The 16447-nt window shown below is 44.7% G+C and overlaps 1 protein-coding gene across 2 annotated transcripts in view; it reads right to left on the bottom strand.

Annotated features, from left to right (window-relative positions):
* Positions 1-1696: 1696 nt before the first annotated feature.
* The window catches only part of SPATS2 (spermatogenesis associated, serine rich 2), a 63137-nt gene continuing 48386 nt past the window's right edge, over positions 1697-16447 (bottom strand). For both annotated transcript variants that reach the window (XM_015405888.1, XM_015405889.1), the window contains exons 8-13: positions 16114-16249; positions 9301-9359; positions 6021-6130; positions 4031-4133; positions 2721-2932; positions 1697-2194 (exon numbers count right to left, since the gene is read on the bottom strand). In XM_015405888.1, the coding sequence (XP_015261374.1) occupies positions 1871-2194; positions 2721-2932; positions 4031-4133; positions 6021-6130; positions 9301-9359; positions 16114-16249 (944 nt within the window). In that variant the 3' untranslated portion in view covers positions 1697-1870. The remainder of the gene's footprint in view (positions 2195-2720; positions 2933-4030; positions 4134-6020; positions 6131-9300; positions 9360-16113; positions 16250-16447) is intronic.

Here is a 16447-nt window from a genome sequence, read left to right as displayed (position 1 = left end):
CCAGCACCTTGTTACACTGCTATTGCATAGGACCCAAACCTTTAGAAAGGCTGTAAGTACACACTGGCTTAGATCCAAAAGAGCATTTCTGCAGAAATAACGATTTCAACCCATGGGGTAGGATTTTCTCACATCTGGCTGCAACCCCAGATGCACTTTAATGCTGCTCCCCAAAATCATGCCCTGCAAATAGAAAGTGTTCTATCTGGGGTAAGGCTCCCTTGGATCCAAACCAGTGACAAAATACCATCCCAGTATCGCCTTTTCAGGGTTCACAGAGGGGCTGTGTCAGTCTTTGCTGACCATGCTCCCAAGAGCTTCCAATCCTTCCTTATATTATGATTGACAACACTGTGGTACTATGAGACACAACAGAGTTTACAAATGCCTTGTCCAGTGAGCACTAGTGTAGTGTAACGGCTAAGATCTGGAAACCAGGAAACCCTCAGTTCAAACACACACACACCCCAAATACAAGCCATGGGCTCAATCACCTATCTGCAAATACAAGGTTAAAGATACCTGGTATAAGGATTACTTAATTATGTGAAGAGTTTTCAAAATGGTAATGTGCTTTTTCAGCACTACGTATCATTTGATCTGCTACCTCCTACAAATATCTCCCCAGTTTTCATCCCTTTCCCTCTGGTCTGCAACCCTGTGAAGACTAGACTATATACGGTCTTTTAAGGTTATCTGCCTTTGTTCTAATAGGGGAATCTCAAATTTCCCCTCTTGACATACGACCCGCAGTTGCACCAAGCCTGAAAACCGACAGCCAACGGAGGTAACCAAATTATATCAATCCTACCAACCAAACGTTCTGGATATTTGATTTGCAGTACAATTGTGTAGGGTCAAAGTCTGGTTGATTTGGCATAAACAGTCACCCAATCAGTCCACGGCTCCATGATTCCATCTCCCCCAAGCCCTCTAAAATAAGAAATAACGGCAGGGTGGAGGTCACCATCTTTTAACGTGTACGTCATTTTTATTTATACAAGGACAGAGAAAGACTGCAGCAGTATTTGTTCTTGCTTGAGATCACCTAGGATTAGCACTGCTAATTAAACCGCTAGAAATTTAGTTTAGGATCAGATGTTGGGATCGTGGCTAGGAGGTGAACAAATGAAACCTCCCATCTGTCACCAGACATTAAAAGTAGGGAACATCTAAATTTATACATGACGTACAGACAGAATGCTGCTTCTCTCGGGAGGGCTGAGTCTCTCCTGTTTCCTGGTGGAAGAAGCACACGAAGCCCAGATTCCCCAAGCATAGTATTTAGGTAAGATGTAGAAAGATAAATCATCCCAGCAGTCTCTCTTATGGCTCCTCCCATTTAGATTTCTCACTCCGGGCTCACAATTGACAGCAATTTGTTTCATTGCCAGCATGAATAACTTTGCTGTTAGGAGTAAGGCCTGGCTAGCAGCACTGAGGTGTATGTGTGTGAGTGGGGGTGTGTGGGGTGTTCCAGAGGCTTTAAGTCTAGGACTCTTGGAAGACATCCCTCTCTCATTCTTTTACTTTTAGGCTGAAGCTCTGCCAATGTTTAAGGACGGCGTCAGAATAAAGAGGAGCCACAGAGTGCAAAGGAGGCGGCAGCAGTGAGGTTCGCCCAGGCCAGGCCGGACAGCATGAGTGTGCACTTTTCCACTACAGCCTGACCCAGGTCACATGGCAGGAAGCAGGAATTCAGGAATGGGAGAAGCAAAAGGAAACAGCTTCTCCAGAAAAAGGAATGATCAGGGGGAAGAGAAGTGGCACAGAGACGGCAAGTGTAAACTTTCCTTTGTTAATAACTCTAGCTAGGTGGGTCCTACAATCCTGTCATCCAGTTTTGGAAGGTGGAGAGAGTTCATGGTCCTCAAGAATTGGCCACCTCATATTGGCTTGACCGAGGTTTCCGCTGTGGGAGAGCCTTGGCTTCTTTGTTGAGTGTGCCCAGGTGCGCTTGTGCAGTTGGGGCTGGTGGACCTGCCTCAGGACCCGGACCAGTACTAGTTCCATTGGTTCCTGTGGGATGAGTCTGGCTGAGGTTGCTTGCGTTCCCAGGAGGAGGCCGGGACCTGGAATTCGACTGATACCAAGGCCCATTTCTGTACCGATTTGAATTGGGGTGCAGGGCCCCATTTGGGCGTTGTCCTTGGGGCCTGTAGCCTTGGCCAGGTCTCCTGTTACCCTGGAATCCCTGAAATGGAAAGATTGGTCAACATGAGCAATACTTATGCCAGCTTAGAAACAGGAATTGCATTTGACAAGTGAGATTTGTCAACTGACCAGCTAAATACTGACGAAATAATGGACCGGTATTTGGCCCAGGGATTGATCTTAACATAAAAAGAACTTGGCAGTCATGCACACCTACTGCACAGTGTCTTGTTTCCCCCAGCCCAATTATTTTGCCAGTCCAGAACAAACAAGCATGGCTCTCCCTACTCCTGGCCTGACAAAATGCCTCATGTGGGAGAAAGCATAGCAGGAGGCTGGAGCACAGAGCCATAGCTCTGGCCAGGATAAGCCCAGAATCAGTTGGCCTCAGCTTTTGTGGTAGCCCCACAGTTGCTATGGTGCTCCTATTATAAGGTGGACATACATAGCATAAATGCAGCAGAAGAGGCACACGCATGCACACGCATGCACACTCATGTGACTAATCCAAAGGCCAATCGCAACAACACCCTCAACAGCAGCAGCAGGCAGAACAAGGCCATTACCTCACGGTAGGGCTGGTATGGGCGATTTGCCACAGTGCTAGGTGTTTCTGTCGGAGCTGATTGTTTCTTATTGGCTGTTGTAAGGCTTGGAGCAGAAGCAGAGGCACTCTCTGTGGTGGTGGTGGTGGTGGATTCAGCCGGGTTGCTCACGGGTACGGAGGTGGCGGAGCTGCACCGTGACCTGGTTGAGTAACTGTTTTTTGGATGGGAAACTGAAATGGGAACACAAAGCAAGCTTTTTTCAAATGGCTTATGGTAACTCAAGGCCACCAGATGGCTTGGATCCAGTGATGTGCAAGCGGAAACATGAATGACTTAGCACAATTCCATCTGTGCAAGATCTTGTGCAACACTTAGCGCTTTCCTCCATATGTGTTATAGCGCCCAAAAATTAGTCTGAAAGATCTTGCACAATTGGAAACACAGGCGGGGATACAAAAAGTTTGATTTAGCACAAGTGGCCACCATGCTCTTTTTCTTGCATTTCCACAACCCAATACCTCTTCTATAAAGTAGTTAATCAAGGAATCTTTCTCTTTTGAAACGGATGCCCTTTTGAAGGTACTACTGCAGTTCCAACTATTAGTGATATAACTGGAGGCCTTAGGGCATCTTGCCATGCTCAAAAGGCAAGCCTGTCCAGAACAACTTTCAAAAATCTGTTATTGCCTTACTTTAGTGATTTTTTGCCTTTACATAAACCATGCTAAATACTGTTTCATGAACAACTGTTTCCCTTCAGTGCATCACAACAGTGCACCCCTTTATAATGGAAACTGAGAGGTAGAACGGACAATTCCTTACTTTGAAAACTGCCCATGAAACAAATGGCTTATGTTAAAAACTGATGTATTAATTATATTACATGCACACACAGGCTGCAGTAAAAGACCTCTCAAAAGTCACTGAAAGTAAATGGGCATTCTCTTTTTTCCTAAAACCTTGCAGTGCTAATTTCACTGGGAAATTTATTCTAGAGCAGTGGGGCCACCACACAGAAGGCCTTATTTCACATCTACATCAGCTCCAGTTCACAGTCAGCAGGATCTCTTCAGCTGAGGCTTACAAAAAAAAAAAAAATCCAACACATTTTCCCTTAGAAATCTGTTGTGATGGCTGTTCTACCAATAGCAGCTTTTTCACCTCCCCCAGCCTTATCATCACATGAATGTGGTACCTGTCAGAGGCTCACTTGCTAACTACAACTAAACTGCATAAGCTGATCCCAAGGCACTCTGACAGCGAGTTAGACAGAAGACAGTGCCTTTTCTGTAGGTTTCCCACTTAATCCATTATATAGTTTGGCTCACCTTGTCCAAAGGAATCAATACTCCTCTTTAGCCCATCTAGGTCACAAGTGAAGCGAGCCACTCTTCCAAGATCTTCATCATACTTGCGCTCACTGACAAAGTGCTGAATGGGAGACAAATGCTGGCACATTAACATGGTTCCTTGCAAGGCAAATTCACAGGTTCGAGAGGAGAAGCTAAAGAAAAGCACAACTTAGAGGGCAACACAGCTATCTACTCCTTTCCCTGTCCCACCTATATAACTGCAGGGCAAGGAAAATCTGAAAAGGCCCGTCAGGGCAGTAATGCCATCTGCAGCAAGTCAAAAGGTATGAACGCCATTGCAAGTTCTACACAAGGAATTCATGAGGGAATGGCTGTTACAATAGGCTATACTTCTACATTCAGTGGGATTTCATCAAAACTCATCAGATAAGTTTGTTCTGCACTCTGGTGGTGGAAAGAGGTAGCATGCACCAGAGCTGCACAGTCAGCCAAAATAAGGAAGCATATTTGGTGCCCTGCCATCAGATTAAAATTAAGCCTTAGGAAATTAAACATTTATGTAGCACCTTAGATGCATTTCAGTGCTTCACAAATTACCTTGTTGTAATCCTTTCAACCACCTTGTAAAGTCAGTAATTCCCTATGACTACAGGTCGAATGAGGAAGAATAAATGAAATGCTTCAGAAACACACTGCTACTTGGTCAGGCAGCATCCTCCAAAAACATTCGTATGGACATTTCTCTCTGAATCAGAGTGCAACAGCCTTCAGGCAAGAAGAAAGGCAAAGTACATATATTTTAAACAAAAAATATCAAAATTCTGAAATAACTTGTCTGAAAAAATGTCCAACTGTGTGCATCTACATTATGGAAACCAAGCTATTTTATTTTATCTTCTTACTTTTTGGCAGCACAATTTTCCAAAACTTAGAATTGGTGTTATAATTCTGCACAGAGTTTGCAGGAGAAGCATAAAGCTAAAAAGACGTCTGCTCAGTGATAACACATCACTGCCTGATTTCAAGAGCTCTTTCAGAACAGCACCAAACAGAAACTTCTCAAATTTTCCTAAATGTATTTTTGCAACCAAAAGCACCAGAAATCTCCTCTTTTAAAAGTCAAACCAAAAATTTGACAGCTTCAGTTTTCGAGATTCTGGGCTGGATCTACACTAATTCTTTCTTTCTTTCTTTCTTTTAATCAGCAGCATGGAACTTTCCTGCCTCCACGAGGCTGCCTTCTACTGAATCAGACCCTTGGTCAGTGTCATCTACTCCAACCAGCCGTGGCTCTCCAGGGTCTGAGGTAGAGGTCTTTCACATCATCTACCACCTGAACCTTTCAACTGGAAATGCCAGGGACTGACACTGGGACCTTCTGCATGTAAGACATATGCCACTGAGCCACTGCCTCTCCTCCACCCAACTGCATTCCACTGATTTCCACAAAATGCTACTCCTGGGCAATTAGGTGACCCCAAAGAAGAACATTGGGGGGTGGGGGTGGCAGACACTGCCCCTCTCCTTCTGTCAGTGCAAAAATTTAATCTTGGACCCAACCCTTTGTCAGAACTGCCCCTATTTTTGTAAGTATTTTCACAACAGAGATGAGCACCAGACAGTTTCTTAAGCAGCATATATATGCCATTCCCTAAGGCGCTGCCCTATAGATCAAGGATTCATCAATCCCATCAGTATCAATCCAGATGGGAGTGTCAAACCCTGTTCTCCAGGGCAGAGGTTCTTCCCAGTTCTGCTGCCCAAGACTCATTTTAACATAAGATGCTGAGAGCTGAGCCTGGGCCTACATATAATAAAAAGTGCACATACTCTGAAGACCAAGTACAGGTCTTTGGTAAGGGAAGAATACAAAAGGGATGAACTGAGCCTGGTTTTATTCAGAACTAGGGATCCCAGCTTCTACTTCTGGCGTCACATCTGCCTCAGCCATCCAGTCTAGACAATAAGCTTAACAGTCAAACAAGGGTTCACACAGCTCGCCCACCTTGATATCAGCTCTCAGCTCTACCAACTGCTCCTCTGACATTCGGACTGCCACGTCGGTCAGCTTCTTCAGTGCCTCTGCCTTCTTTTGTCGGCTGCTTAAGATTTCCACTGAAATGTAAAGACGTGAAGCACAAAATGTTATTATACCTGAGGCAGCTATGTTTCCAACTCAGTTCACTGTGAGAAACAAATGTAAAAACCCCCAATAAACCCCCAACTGCTAAAACATCGAGCCCCTTCTAGACACTGAAGACCAACCCAAGTCTTGCAGTCCTGAACCTTGCCAAATCCACAGACAAGTTCAACAATCATGAGAGAGCTGCCTCTAAGGCTTCTTAACACCACTTCACTGTTCTGACTCGATAAGCATAATGGCATTTGTTAAGGTCTCATTTGACTTCAAGAGTCTAAGAGGGCATATATGGAAGACACAGTCTCTTTGGCATGTTTTGCCTAAGCCATTTTTGTTGTTGCTCAGTCACACAGACAAGTCCAAATCTTTGTGACCATTTAGCCCTTTATAATTCAAGTCAGTAACTTGTTTGGAGGATAAGCAGCCAGTGCTACCACTGTAGTACTGGTGTAATGCGAGATAAGGGTCCCACCCGGAAGCAGGAAAGATGCCACATCCTGCACCAGCTAAAGTTTCTGGACAATTATGACAGTCAGCTCCACTCAAAGCATATTATCAGTCTTCCCTTGATATTCAAGGCATGAAAGCTTCATATTACAAGGCTTCGAACCTTGTCTGCTGATGAGTATGGTAGGAAGTGTTCTGGAGGGCTCACAAAGCCATTTTATTCAAGTACCCTTTACCTGCAAGTTTCCAACCAATAGTGGAATTCCAATGCATATGTTCCAGCTCCAGGTCTTCTCTGGTTCTGCGGAGGCCATATTTCGTATTTGAAGAGGCTTGTACAGCCACAAATTTCTCCTTACCATTATGAACGAGACATTTTCGTGGCCTTTTCTCTATTCCCTTCCATTTCCAAGGCTCTGTATTTAGGCTAAGCCATTTCTGACTTTAACAGCAGCCGAAGTAAAAGTTGGCCTTTATCCTCTTCCTCACGTTTAAGAACATCTGTTATTCAATTACCCCCTCAGGAATTTTTTTGTCATTTAAGGTTGTTGCCGTTTTCCCACAGGCCTGCACTGTCAGGAAAAGTGGCTGGGTAAGAGCTAAATCCTTTTCCACTCATGTTTTGCATTTTCTAAAGTCTGGAGGAGGGGTCTGGTGTGGGATTTTTTGTAAATAAGGTCCTCCAGCCAACTGGAAAGCCAGTGTGGTGTAGTAGTTAGAGTACTGGACTGAGACCAGGGTGACCGAGGTTCAAATCCCTGCTTGCCTCTCAGCCCGACCTATCTAAAAGGGATGTTGTGAGGATAAAATGGAGGAGAGATGAACGGTATGCCACCCTGAGCTACTTGAAGAATGGGATAAGGAAGAATGGGATAAAAAATGCACTGAAGGTATTTCCTTGTTGCCTTCATTGTTGTCTTTTAAAGATTAATGACACCATTTTCCTCCTGTATTCACTTCCCTGTTAATATTAATTCAGTTCTGCAATGTCTGCATGGGCCTTGCACATTACTAACTCGGCCTTCATAGGCTCCCATAGTTGAGAGAGCTGTGGCTATACCACAAAGCTACCTCCAGACTGCAAAGGGGGTTCTGCTCCCTCCCACAGTCTCCCAGTGTTGCCTACATCGTTCCTCTTTTGTTAACTTGGAAGTGTCTCCAAAGCACTGGCACCCTAGAGTAGCCAATGAAGTTCTCTAGGGAACTGCTGCCCATCCTGTACCCTTCCCTGGCCAGCAGAGAAGATTAAAATGTGTGTGTGGGGGGGAGAGAATTACAGCACATTCTTTCCCCTTGCTGGTCATTCCTGACCACAATTCTGCCCACTTTATTTTTCAAGTGCCAAACTTGTAATTTTTTTTTTCTTTGAGCACATTACACAAAACAATCATCCAACAGCCCTTGGAGTCAGATGACTATACCAGGCAGATAGGAGACTCCTTTCCTTAAGAAACATTTTATACAATGCCTTTTAAGGCACTTTTAATGCTGCAGCAGGTAGTTTCATTCCTTCTTCTGCACAGCTAGTTGGAATGCTGCTGCCTTAGCTGGCTCACTTAGAGCAAGACTGACTAGGACACCCTGCTGCCCAGTACATACAGTGCACATATACTGCCTTAGTGCATATTCATTTCATTATGGACTCTCACATATCAGCTTTGGCTGATATACCAGCAACAGCCATTCCTCAAAAGGCATGATCTGGCCACAGGGATCCATGTTCTGATTACATCCAAGTTAGATTACTGTAATGTGCTTTACATGGGGCTGCCTTTGAAAATAGTCTGGAAACTTCAGCTCAACCAAAATGCAGCAGCCAGACTGTTGCCAGGGATACAGGGACCATATCACCCTGGAGCTGAAAGAGCTACACTGGCTGTCAATTGGTTTCTGGGCAGAATCCAAAGTGTGGGTTCTTACCTTTGAGGCCCTAAATGGCTTAGGTCCACGACATTTGAAGAGCCACCTCTCCCATGCTGTCCAAGCCACCAGTTAAGACCTGCTTCACAAGCCCTGCTCTCTGTTCCCCCGTCTTGAGAGGTGAGGTGGGTGGCAGCCAGTGACACGGCTTTTTCAGTCGTGGCTCTTCACTTATGGAATGCTCATCCGACTGAGGTTCACCTGGTGCCTATGTTGCTTTCTTTTAGGTGCCATACTAAAAGGTTTCTATTCACCCAACCTAATTTAAGGAGTTAATCTTTTAACACTATTTAAGTCCGGATATTGTTATTTTAATCTGTCAGTAGTCTGCTTTTATGGTCTCTGGGCTGGCTTTTTAATGCTGGGTTTTAATTAATATATTTTAATGCTTTTATTTTTATCTTCTTAGCTGCCTTGAGCATGTCCCTAGAGAGGCAGCATAATTTTAAAAAATAAATAATTTTTTAAAATAAATACCAGAATTCTGTTTTTATTCCTCCCCATCTTGTGCTGCAGAAAGGGGGGCTCAGAATTGTTACAGCAGGGCATAAGCAAACTAGGGGTAGCAGAACATAAAATACCATCTAAATATATTTGCAAGGCTTTCTGCAGCATGTATGGATAAACAACGCTATTTGCTGTGTGGTTACAAAGTGGGCATATAATAACAAATGGAAAAATCTGGAAGGGATCAAAGACTGGGGAATGGAAGGCCTGGCTCAGATTTCCGCTACTATTGTAACCTTTTTGAAAACAAGAAATAAGGTAAAAGCCTTACTTGCTTCTGCTTTGACTTTGTCCATTTCACCTAAAAGGGCTACTTCACGATCCATTAGGCTAGGGAAAAGGAAAAGACATGAGAGGCATGAGGTGCATGGAAACCCTTCCCATAAACAGCTTCTACACAATCGAGCCAGAAAACAAGTTGACTACCAGCCTGATGGTGAGAAAGGCATGCATCAAGAATCACTGCCTTCCAGACATGAATAGCTCCCATGCTGGTTCAGTGATCTTCTAAATTTTTAAGTGGATCTGTCCAGCAGAAGCCAAACCAATAGATGGCAGCAAAAAGCTGCAAACCTATCCAGAGTTGCTGGGGCAGCTCCTCTCTTGAATCTGCTCCCAAACCACAAGCCATGAGCTAACACAAATCTAACACACACTTTCCATTCATTGCCTTTTCTTTTCCTTGGAAACTTGTCTGCTTTGGAAACTTGTCTGTTAAGCTCTGAATCTTCAAACTTATCTAGAGCTCTTTCAAGTCACTTAAAATGAACACACAGATCTCAGATGGCACCCCCCCCCCCCAAACAGGTCACACATATCTAAGCAGTTTCCCATAGCTTAAGGCAATGGTGTCTAGTAGATGGTACTTCACTGGGGAGGCTTTTATTGGTAGATTTTGTTTTTCACCTACTTCTTCAGAGGGTTGGTACAGCTTCGCTTACAGAGCCAAAGATACAAACCATCTTCTTTAACAGAGCTGGTTACAACTGCTACAGCACTAAGGAAGTATGTGGAACAGCCTGCCAACCTTCATCTACCCCCCAAAACTACAGCAGTTTAAATGGAGCTTTTGCAATTCTTTGTGGTTCTGGAATACTTTACAGCCCTGTAAAACCCTATTCTGCTTGGTAGACAGATTATGCTTTGAAAGCACTGTTCCCTGCCATTCCAAAGTCCCTTCCAGCTGACTTGTCTAAAGTACTTTAGAATTTTATTATTTATAGGCATTTACACAGTACTTTCCTTGCCTCTTGAGGTCAGACCACCCACTTTGCCATCTCTCACACTCACAAACCTCACAAGCACTGGCTGATTTTTCCAGTGACCCATTACTTCAAACTGTGACTTCCTACTGTATGGAACTGTTCAAAGACAGGAGAACATCATATTTAAATATGCTGACCAGAAAGTGGTGAATACTGTGAAGGATCTCCTTTAAAAGAATGGCAGATTCTTCAATTTACCCTACAGTGGGGCATTTTTAAAGCCACACAAAATCAAAGATTTGAAGTTGCAGATTTGGGGATGAGGATATTTGCAAGATTTTAGAAAATTTATTCTCTTAATTCCCAATGTTTCCTTGTGTCTCCAATTCTGATTTGTAAACACAAAGTGATTCCAACTTCTTTGGTAATAAAGTCCAGCTTTTGATACCTTTTTAACAGTTGACCAAGACCAGCTTGCTCTTTTACAGACCACAGTGCCTACAACTCAAGTACTGTCATGACCCCTTCTGACCTCCTGCCCTAGGAGAAGAAATGACTTTTCCACTAAAGAGGTGCCCTGAATTGGTTTTCCTGAAGCAAACAGAAGAGGATTTGACACAGCTTGAACACACCCAACAACTGTTCCTGGAAACAGGAGTGTGCAAGACTTTTCCCCAGCAGAGTGGCAGCTGCACTGCTTGCAGAAAAAGGCAGATAATCTCAGCTAGAAAGTTAAACTGATCTGACCGCAGGTTCACTGCTTTATCAGTCCTGTGTACAAAGCCTTGCTGCAAGAACCTTCTTCACCTGGCATTTATTTAAGGAGGTTCCATTGGCTTTGCTCCAAACAGGCACTTCACATCCCTGTATCACGGAACTACACTTCCTGGTTTCTGCTGGTTTGGCTCTCACCCTTCCCATAGCAACTGGGAGATTTACCAGCGCAAAACTATTGACCCACACTTGGGTCTTTAACCTTTCTGAATGTGACGCAAGTGTGTCATGGATAATAATCTGAGCAAAAGAGCACGCAATGAAATTGTTACAAGAGGCAGTATTTTAAAGATAGCCAACTAGCAGTTTCACTGCTTCTTGCAGAGATTAAAACCTCAGAGTGGCTGTATGATTACTGAACTACTGTACTACGGGCAGATTCTAATAACTAAACCTAACCCTAAATATTAAGAAGCAGAACTGGTCAGCATCTCCTTCTGAGTTCCCTCCCCATTTTTTTTTTTTTTTTGTCTTCTCACACAATTCCATATTTGAGACATTTGTTCTTATGTATGCCCCGGGGTGGGGGTGGGGGTGTCTGTGTATCAGACACACAAGTAGCCCTAAACCAGAATTGTACTTCCATTAGCTACAAAAAACAGGTTGCTTACCTGTAACTGATGATCTTTGGGTGGTCATCTGTGCAGTACCACACATGCGTCGGGCGCCTGCGCACGACCTCGACCGGAGAAACTTCCAGAGCTTGCCTCAGAAATCCTTTCTGGCGGGCTCTCTTCCTGCCCTGGGTAACAAGCACACACTGCGCATGCCTGGGGTGGGGGAGAGAGCCACCTCCTACTCAGTTCCTTCGACCGCTACAGGTAAGTCCCATCAAGCTAAGATAAGTGATCAGGAGATGTCAGCAGCGGGAAGGCCGGGTGGGATTGTGGTACTGCACAGATGACCACTCGAAGATCATCAGTTACAGGTAAGCAACCTGTTTATCTTTGTCATGGTCTCTGTGCAGTCACAGAGCTGAACCAGTTGGAGGAGGGAGCTGGCAGCTGAAAGAGACAAAAACACTGGTTAGGACACAGCATCATTATTTAAATTCACGGGTCCTACTTGAAGAAGCAGAAGGATCAAGCGAAGAGAGATCGCAGCACCGCCTGGCCAAATGCAGTTCCCATTGAGCTGGAACATCAAGTGCATAGTGGGACACAAAGGTCGATGCCGAGGACCACGTAGTGGCAGCACAGATGTCTTGTAACGGGACACCAGCCAGGAAGGCTGTCGATGTCAATACTGCACGTGTAGAGTGGGCAGTAATACAGGTAGGAATGGGCTGATGCACCAGCTCATAGCAAAGGGCTATGGTGGAAGTCACCCACTTCGACAAGCATTGAGACAAAATTGGCTCCCCTGCAGACGGGGGACCGTAGGCAACGAAAAGCCTTGGAGACTTACGAAGAGGCTTCATTCGGTGCAAGTAAAAAGAGAGCGCTCTGCGAACACTGAGGCAGTGTAAGGCTCTCTGAGGTGCGTCAGTTGGGTTTGGAAAGAAGGTAGGTAAGATAGACTGAGACAGATGAAAGGCAGAAACTACTTTAGGGAGGAAAGAGGGATCTGGTCTGAGAACAACCCTCTCCTTATGGAAAATTGTATAGGGGGGATCAGCTCGAAAGGCAGCAAGTTCCTCAACCCTGAGAGCAGTCATAATCGCAATTAAGAAGGCTGTCTTCCATGAGAATAACCGAAGATCTACGGAAGCCATGGGTTTGAACAGCTTGGCCATGAGTTGCGTGAGGACGAGTGAGAGACTCCATGAAGGTACGAGGGGCTTCCGCGGGGGACACAGCCGAAGAAGACCCTTAAGGAAGGACTTCGGGAGATGGTGCAAAAAAACTGTGGAGCCCTGTATCAAGGGATGGTAGGCGGAGATGGCTGCCAAGTGGACCCGTAAGGAGTAAGCGAGACCAGATTCCTTCAAGGAAACAACATAGAAGATCTCTTGGAGAGACACTTGGATTGGATCAAAGGAATAGCGAGAGGCATAAGATTGGAACCTCTTCCACTTCAAACGATAAGCGGTACAGGTAGAGGGCTTCCTTGAATTAAGGAGGACTTCAGACCCTTCTGGTGAAAAATCTAGGGCAGGATCTTCCAAGCAGTCAATCGGAAGAAGGCTGGATCAGGGTGCAGGATTCTGCTTCGATCCTGAGAGAGGAGATCGGAGATGAGAGGCAGGGGCCGGAACGTCCGCTTGGAGAGATGGAGGAGGTGCGGAAACCATACTTGGCGCGGCAAGAATGCAGGTGGCATCAGCCACAATTTTCTGAACTACGCGAGAGATCAGAGGGAAGGGAGGGAAGAAATAAAATAGGGTTCCCCCCCACGTGTGGAGGAAGGCATCTCCAAGCAACCAAGCAGATGGTGGACTTCTGGCGAAAGAGGCGACATTGAGCATTCTCCGAAGTGGCAAAGCCATCGACGGTGGGACAACCGAAGTCGAGGAAGACCGGTCTCAGGTATCGAAGAGGGATGGACCATTCATTGTCCAGAGTTCCCGAATGGCTCAAATGGTCAGCATCAACAGTTCGGGCACAAAGCTGCTTCCAAAAGAACAGTACAAAGTCTGGCCGCTCTATTACGTCTGGCCTGACGGGTAAAGTTGGCACAATGGGACAGGAATCTACTCGATGGGTTTCACCCAAACACAGGAGACAAAGATCGTAACCGTTGTTAGATGGGATTTTAGCTGGGCAACGACGACACTCTTAAAAAACTTTGTCTTTCCCATACAAACGCCACCCCACCCACACAAAGGATGGGGGGGGGCGGACAAGAAAGAAAGTGAGGAAGAACAGTTAAAGTTTCCTTCTTCTTCTTCTTCTTCTTTTAGAGATTAAACAGAAGATGAAAAAGAAGAACGAAGGAGAGAACCGAAGAAGGTCGAAATACTCAGCTGAGGCAAATCGAGCAGCAGCATTAGCAAGGTGTGAACACGAAGGCGGTCGAAAAGGAACTGAGTGGGAAGTGGCTCTCTCCCCTGCTCCAGGCATGCGCAGTGCGTGCTTGCTCCCCAGGGCGGGAAGAGAGCCCGCCAAAAAGGATTTCTGAGGCAAGCTCTGGACGTTTCTCCAGTCGAGGTTGTGCGCAGGCTCTGTGGTACTGCACAGAGACCACGATGAAGATCTGGGGGTGTGAAAAAAGGGGGGGGACACCTTTTTTTTTTTTACTGATTCAGGTCTATTGGGCCTGGAAAATATCGGTATACCTGAATACCAGTATCAGTATTGTATTAGTATTTGGGTAAATATTTGGGAAACCCAAATTTATTCAGCTCCATTATATCCTATGGGGACGGTCCCCATAGGGTATAATGGAGAATTTCCCTTGCTGAGTCATGCCGCTGCCATGGTGCAACTCAGCAAGTGAACTGAAGGCATTTAAAGTTTAAATGCCTTCAGTTCACTGGCCAAGTTGCATTGCGGTGGCAGCTTAACTCAGCGTGAGAACTGAAGACATTTAAACTTTAAACGTGTTCAGTTCCCTCGCTGAGTCACACCAAAGCATTGGCACGACTCAGCCAGAGAACTGAATGCATTTAGCAGCGCCTGAATAAAAGCCAAATTATATCAGCTTTTATTTGGGCGGGGCTATTTTGGTAGCTGAATACAGATCTGTGATCTGTATTCGGCTGAATAAATACCTGAAAAATACCAATAGGGTACTTTTCAGGTATTTATTCGGCTCAGTATATACTGAGCGCACACTCCTATATAAAACTGCTCAAAGCAACATTCGGGATCAGAACCCCAATTTCAATATGGTGAATGCTAGTTTTAATCATACTGCCAGAGACCAAACTCTGCAGCAATGTGAACACCTGCTTAATGAACAATATTCTAAACATTTTTCTTGGGACCATATCAAACACAGACCTAAAGCTGTGGAAAAACCTCTGCTGATGAAAAGGATTTCCACCAGCAGAGTGGGATGCCCCCCCCCCCCCAACTGCTCTTAGCGGACAGGGGATCCCCGTGAACAGATGGGAGGACAGTCTGAAGTCCACTGCAGGAGGAGGGAATTGGTGAAAATCAATCTCCCCACCCAGTCAACTCAATCAAACTCAGTTTTGCATGAAGGTTAGGGATTAAAGTGGTCTATATCCATTTGCACATTTAAAATATGCACACCAAGTTATTCATCTGTGATGAGAACTTATTGGTTTTAAACAATCTGCTCTAACCAAATTTAGAGAGACCTTTTTTGCATGCACACCAAGTCTCACAATGTAAGTTTACAAATTACATATAGAAATCTGCAATTATGATAATGGGATGCTATTCTCCAGAAAGAAAACACTGATACTCAATGACTTGGAATGCCCAGTATCAGGCTGGCAGAAGCACATCAGCTACTGAAGCTTTATTCGAACAGGACTGTTTAGCATAGGTGGCCAGTAAATTCCCCACCACCACTCTAGCTTAGGCAGCCTGAGACACGAACACTTGGTAATTATATGGCCAACACTACCCAGTGGACAAATTGTTTGAAACGGATCTTTACCTGAAAACCTTTTGCGTCTGTACAATAGATAGTCTTGATGTTATACACTTGTTACATTAAAAATGCTATTATTACAAATTTGGTGTTAGCACTGCTTCTTATTAACTTCTTGTTCTGATTTTTTGATTTTGCACTCGTGTTGCAGCTGCTACTCAGGAAGGATGGTTATGCTCCACTGGCATATGATGTTTCAAGGTTCAAATGCCAACAAATTAAGAAGGGACAATACTTCCCTGGTAGCTGAAGCATGCAGGGCTTAGTGGCTCTGGAGGATACATGAAGAAAGCTTTTATTACTTTAAGAGTTAACAGTCACTGAAATGCTGCATATGCCAACTGCCAGAATTTGCAATTCTGTTTTTCACACATTTATTAAAGCTATTGTATGAAAATATGGTCCTCTGAAACTCCCACCATTTCCAAGCGACATTCATCCAAGATGTAGTACCTCTGACTGCTCATATGGCCCCAACCTTATAGTAGACAGATGCCTGAGATAATAACTGGATAGGGAAATAAAAAAGACTCCTTTTACCATAGAATATACCCCTGATTCATTTCTGAACACTTCAGTCTCTTCATATGTTATCATACCAGCTCTGCAGCTCAGCAAAAGCCTGTTTCATCTTCTTAATGGAGGCATCCATTTCTTCTTTAACTACAACTCGATACCGAGCCAGCGAGACCGTGCATCGTTGGAGGTCTTTCACGGACTTTTCAATATTGGAACCTGTCCAAAACACCCAACAACATTAGACTATACAAGTTTTCCAAACCACAGTAAATCAAGACGAAAATCTTAATTTCACACCACTCTTTGGCACAAGTATTCTTACAAAAACAATGGGCTGAGGAAAGTATTGGCAGCTTCGACTGTCATTTGTTTCACGCTGAAGCTCAAATATTCCAGAAGGAAATGCCTTCCCAA

Source organism: Gekko japonicus, unplaced genomic scaffold (assembly GCF_001447785.1).
Source record: "Gekko japonicus isolate JY-2015 unplaced genomic scaffold, Gekko_japonicus_V1.1 scaffold246, whole genome shotgun sequence".
NCBI classification, from domain to species: Eukaryota; Metazoa; Chordata; class Lepidosauria; order Squamata; family Gekkonidae; genus Gekko; species Gekko japonicus.
The sequence above is the reverse complement of the archived record's forward strand: the minus strand, read 5'-3'. Positions and strand labels throughout refer to the sequence as shown.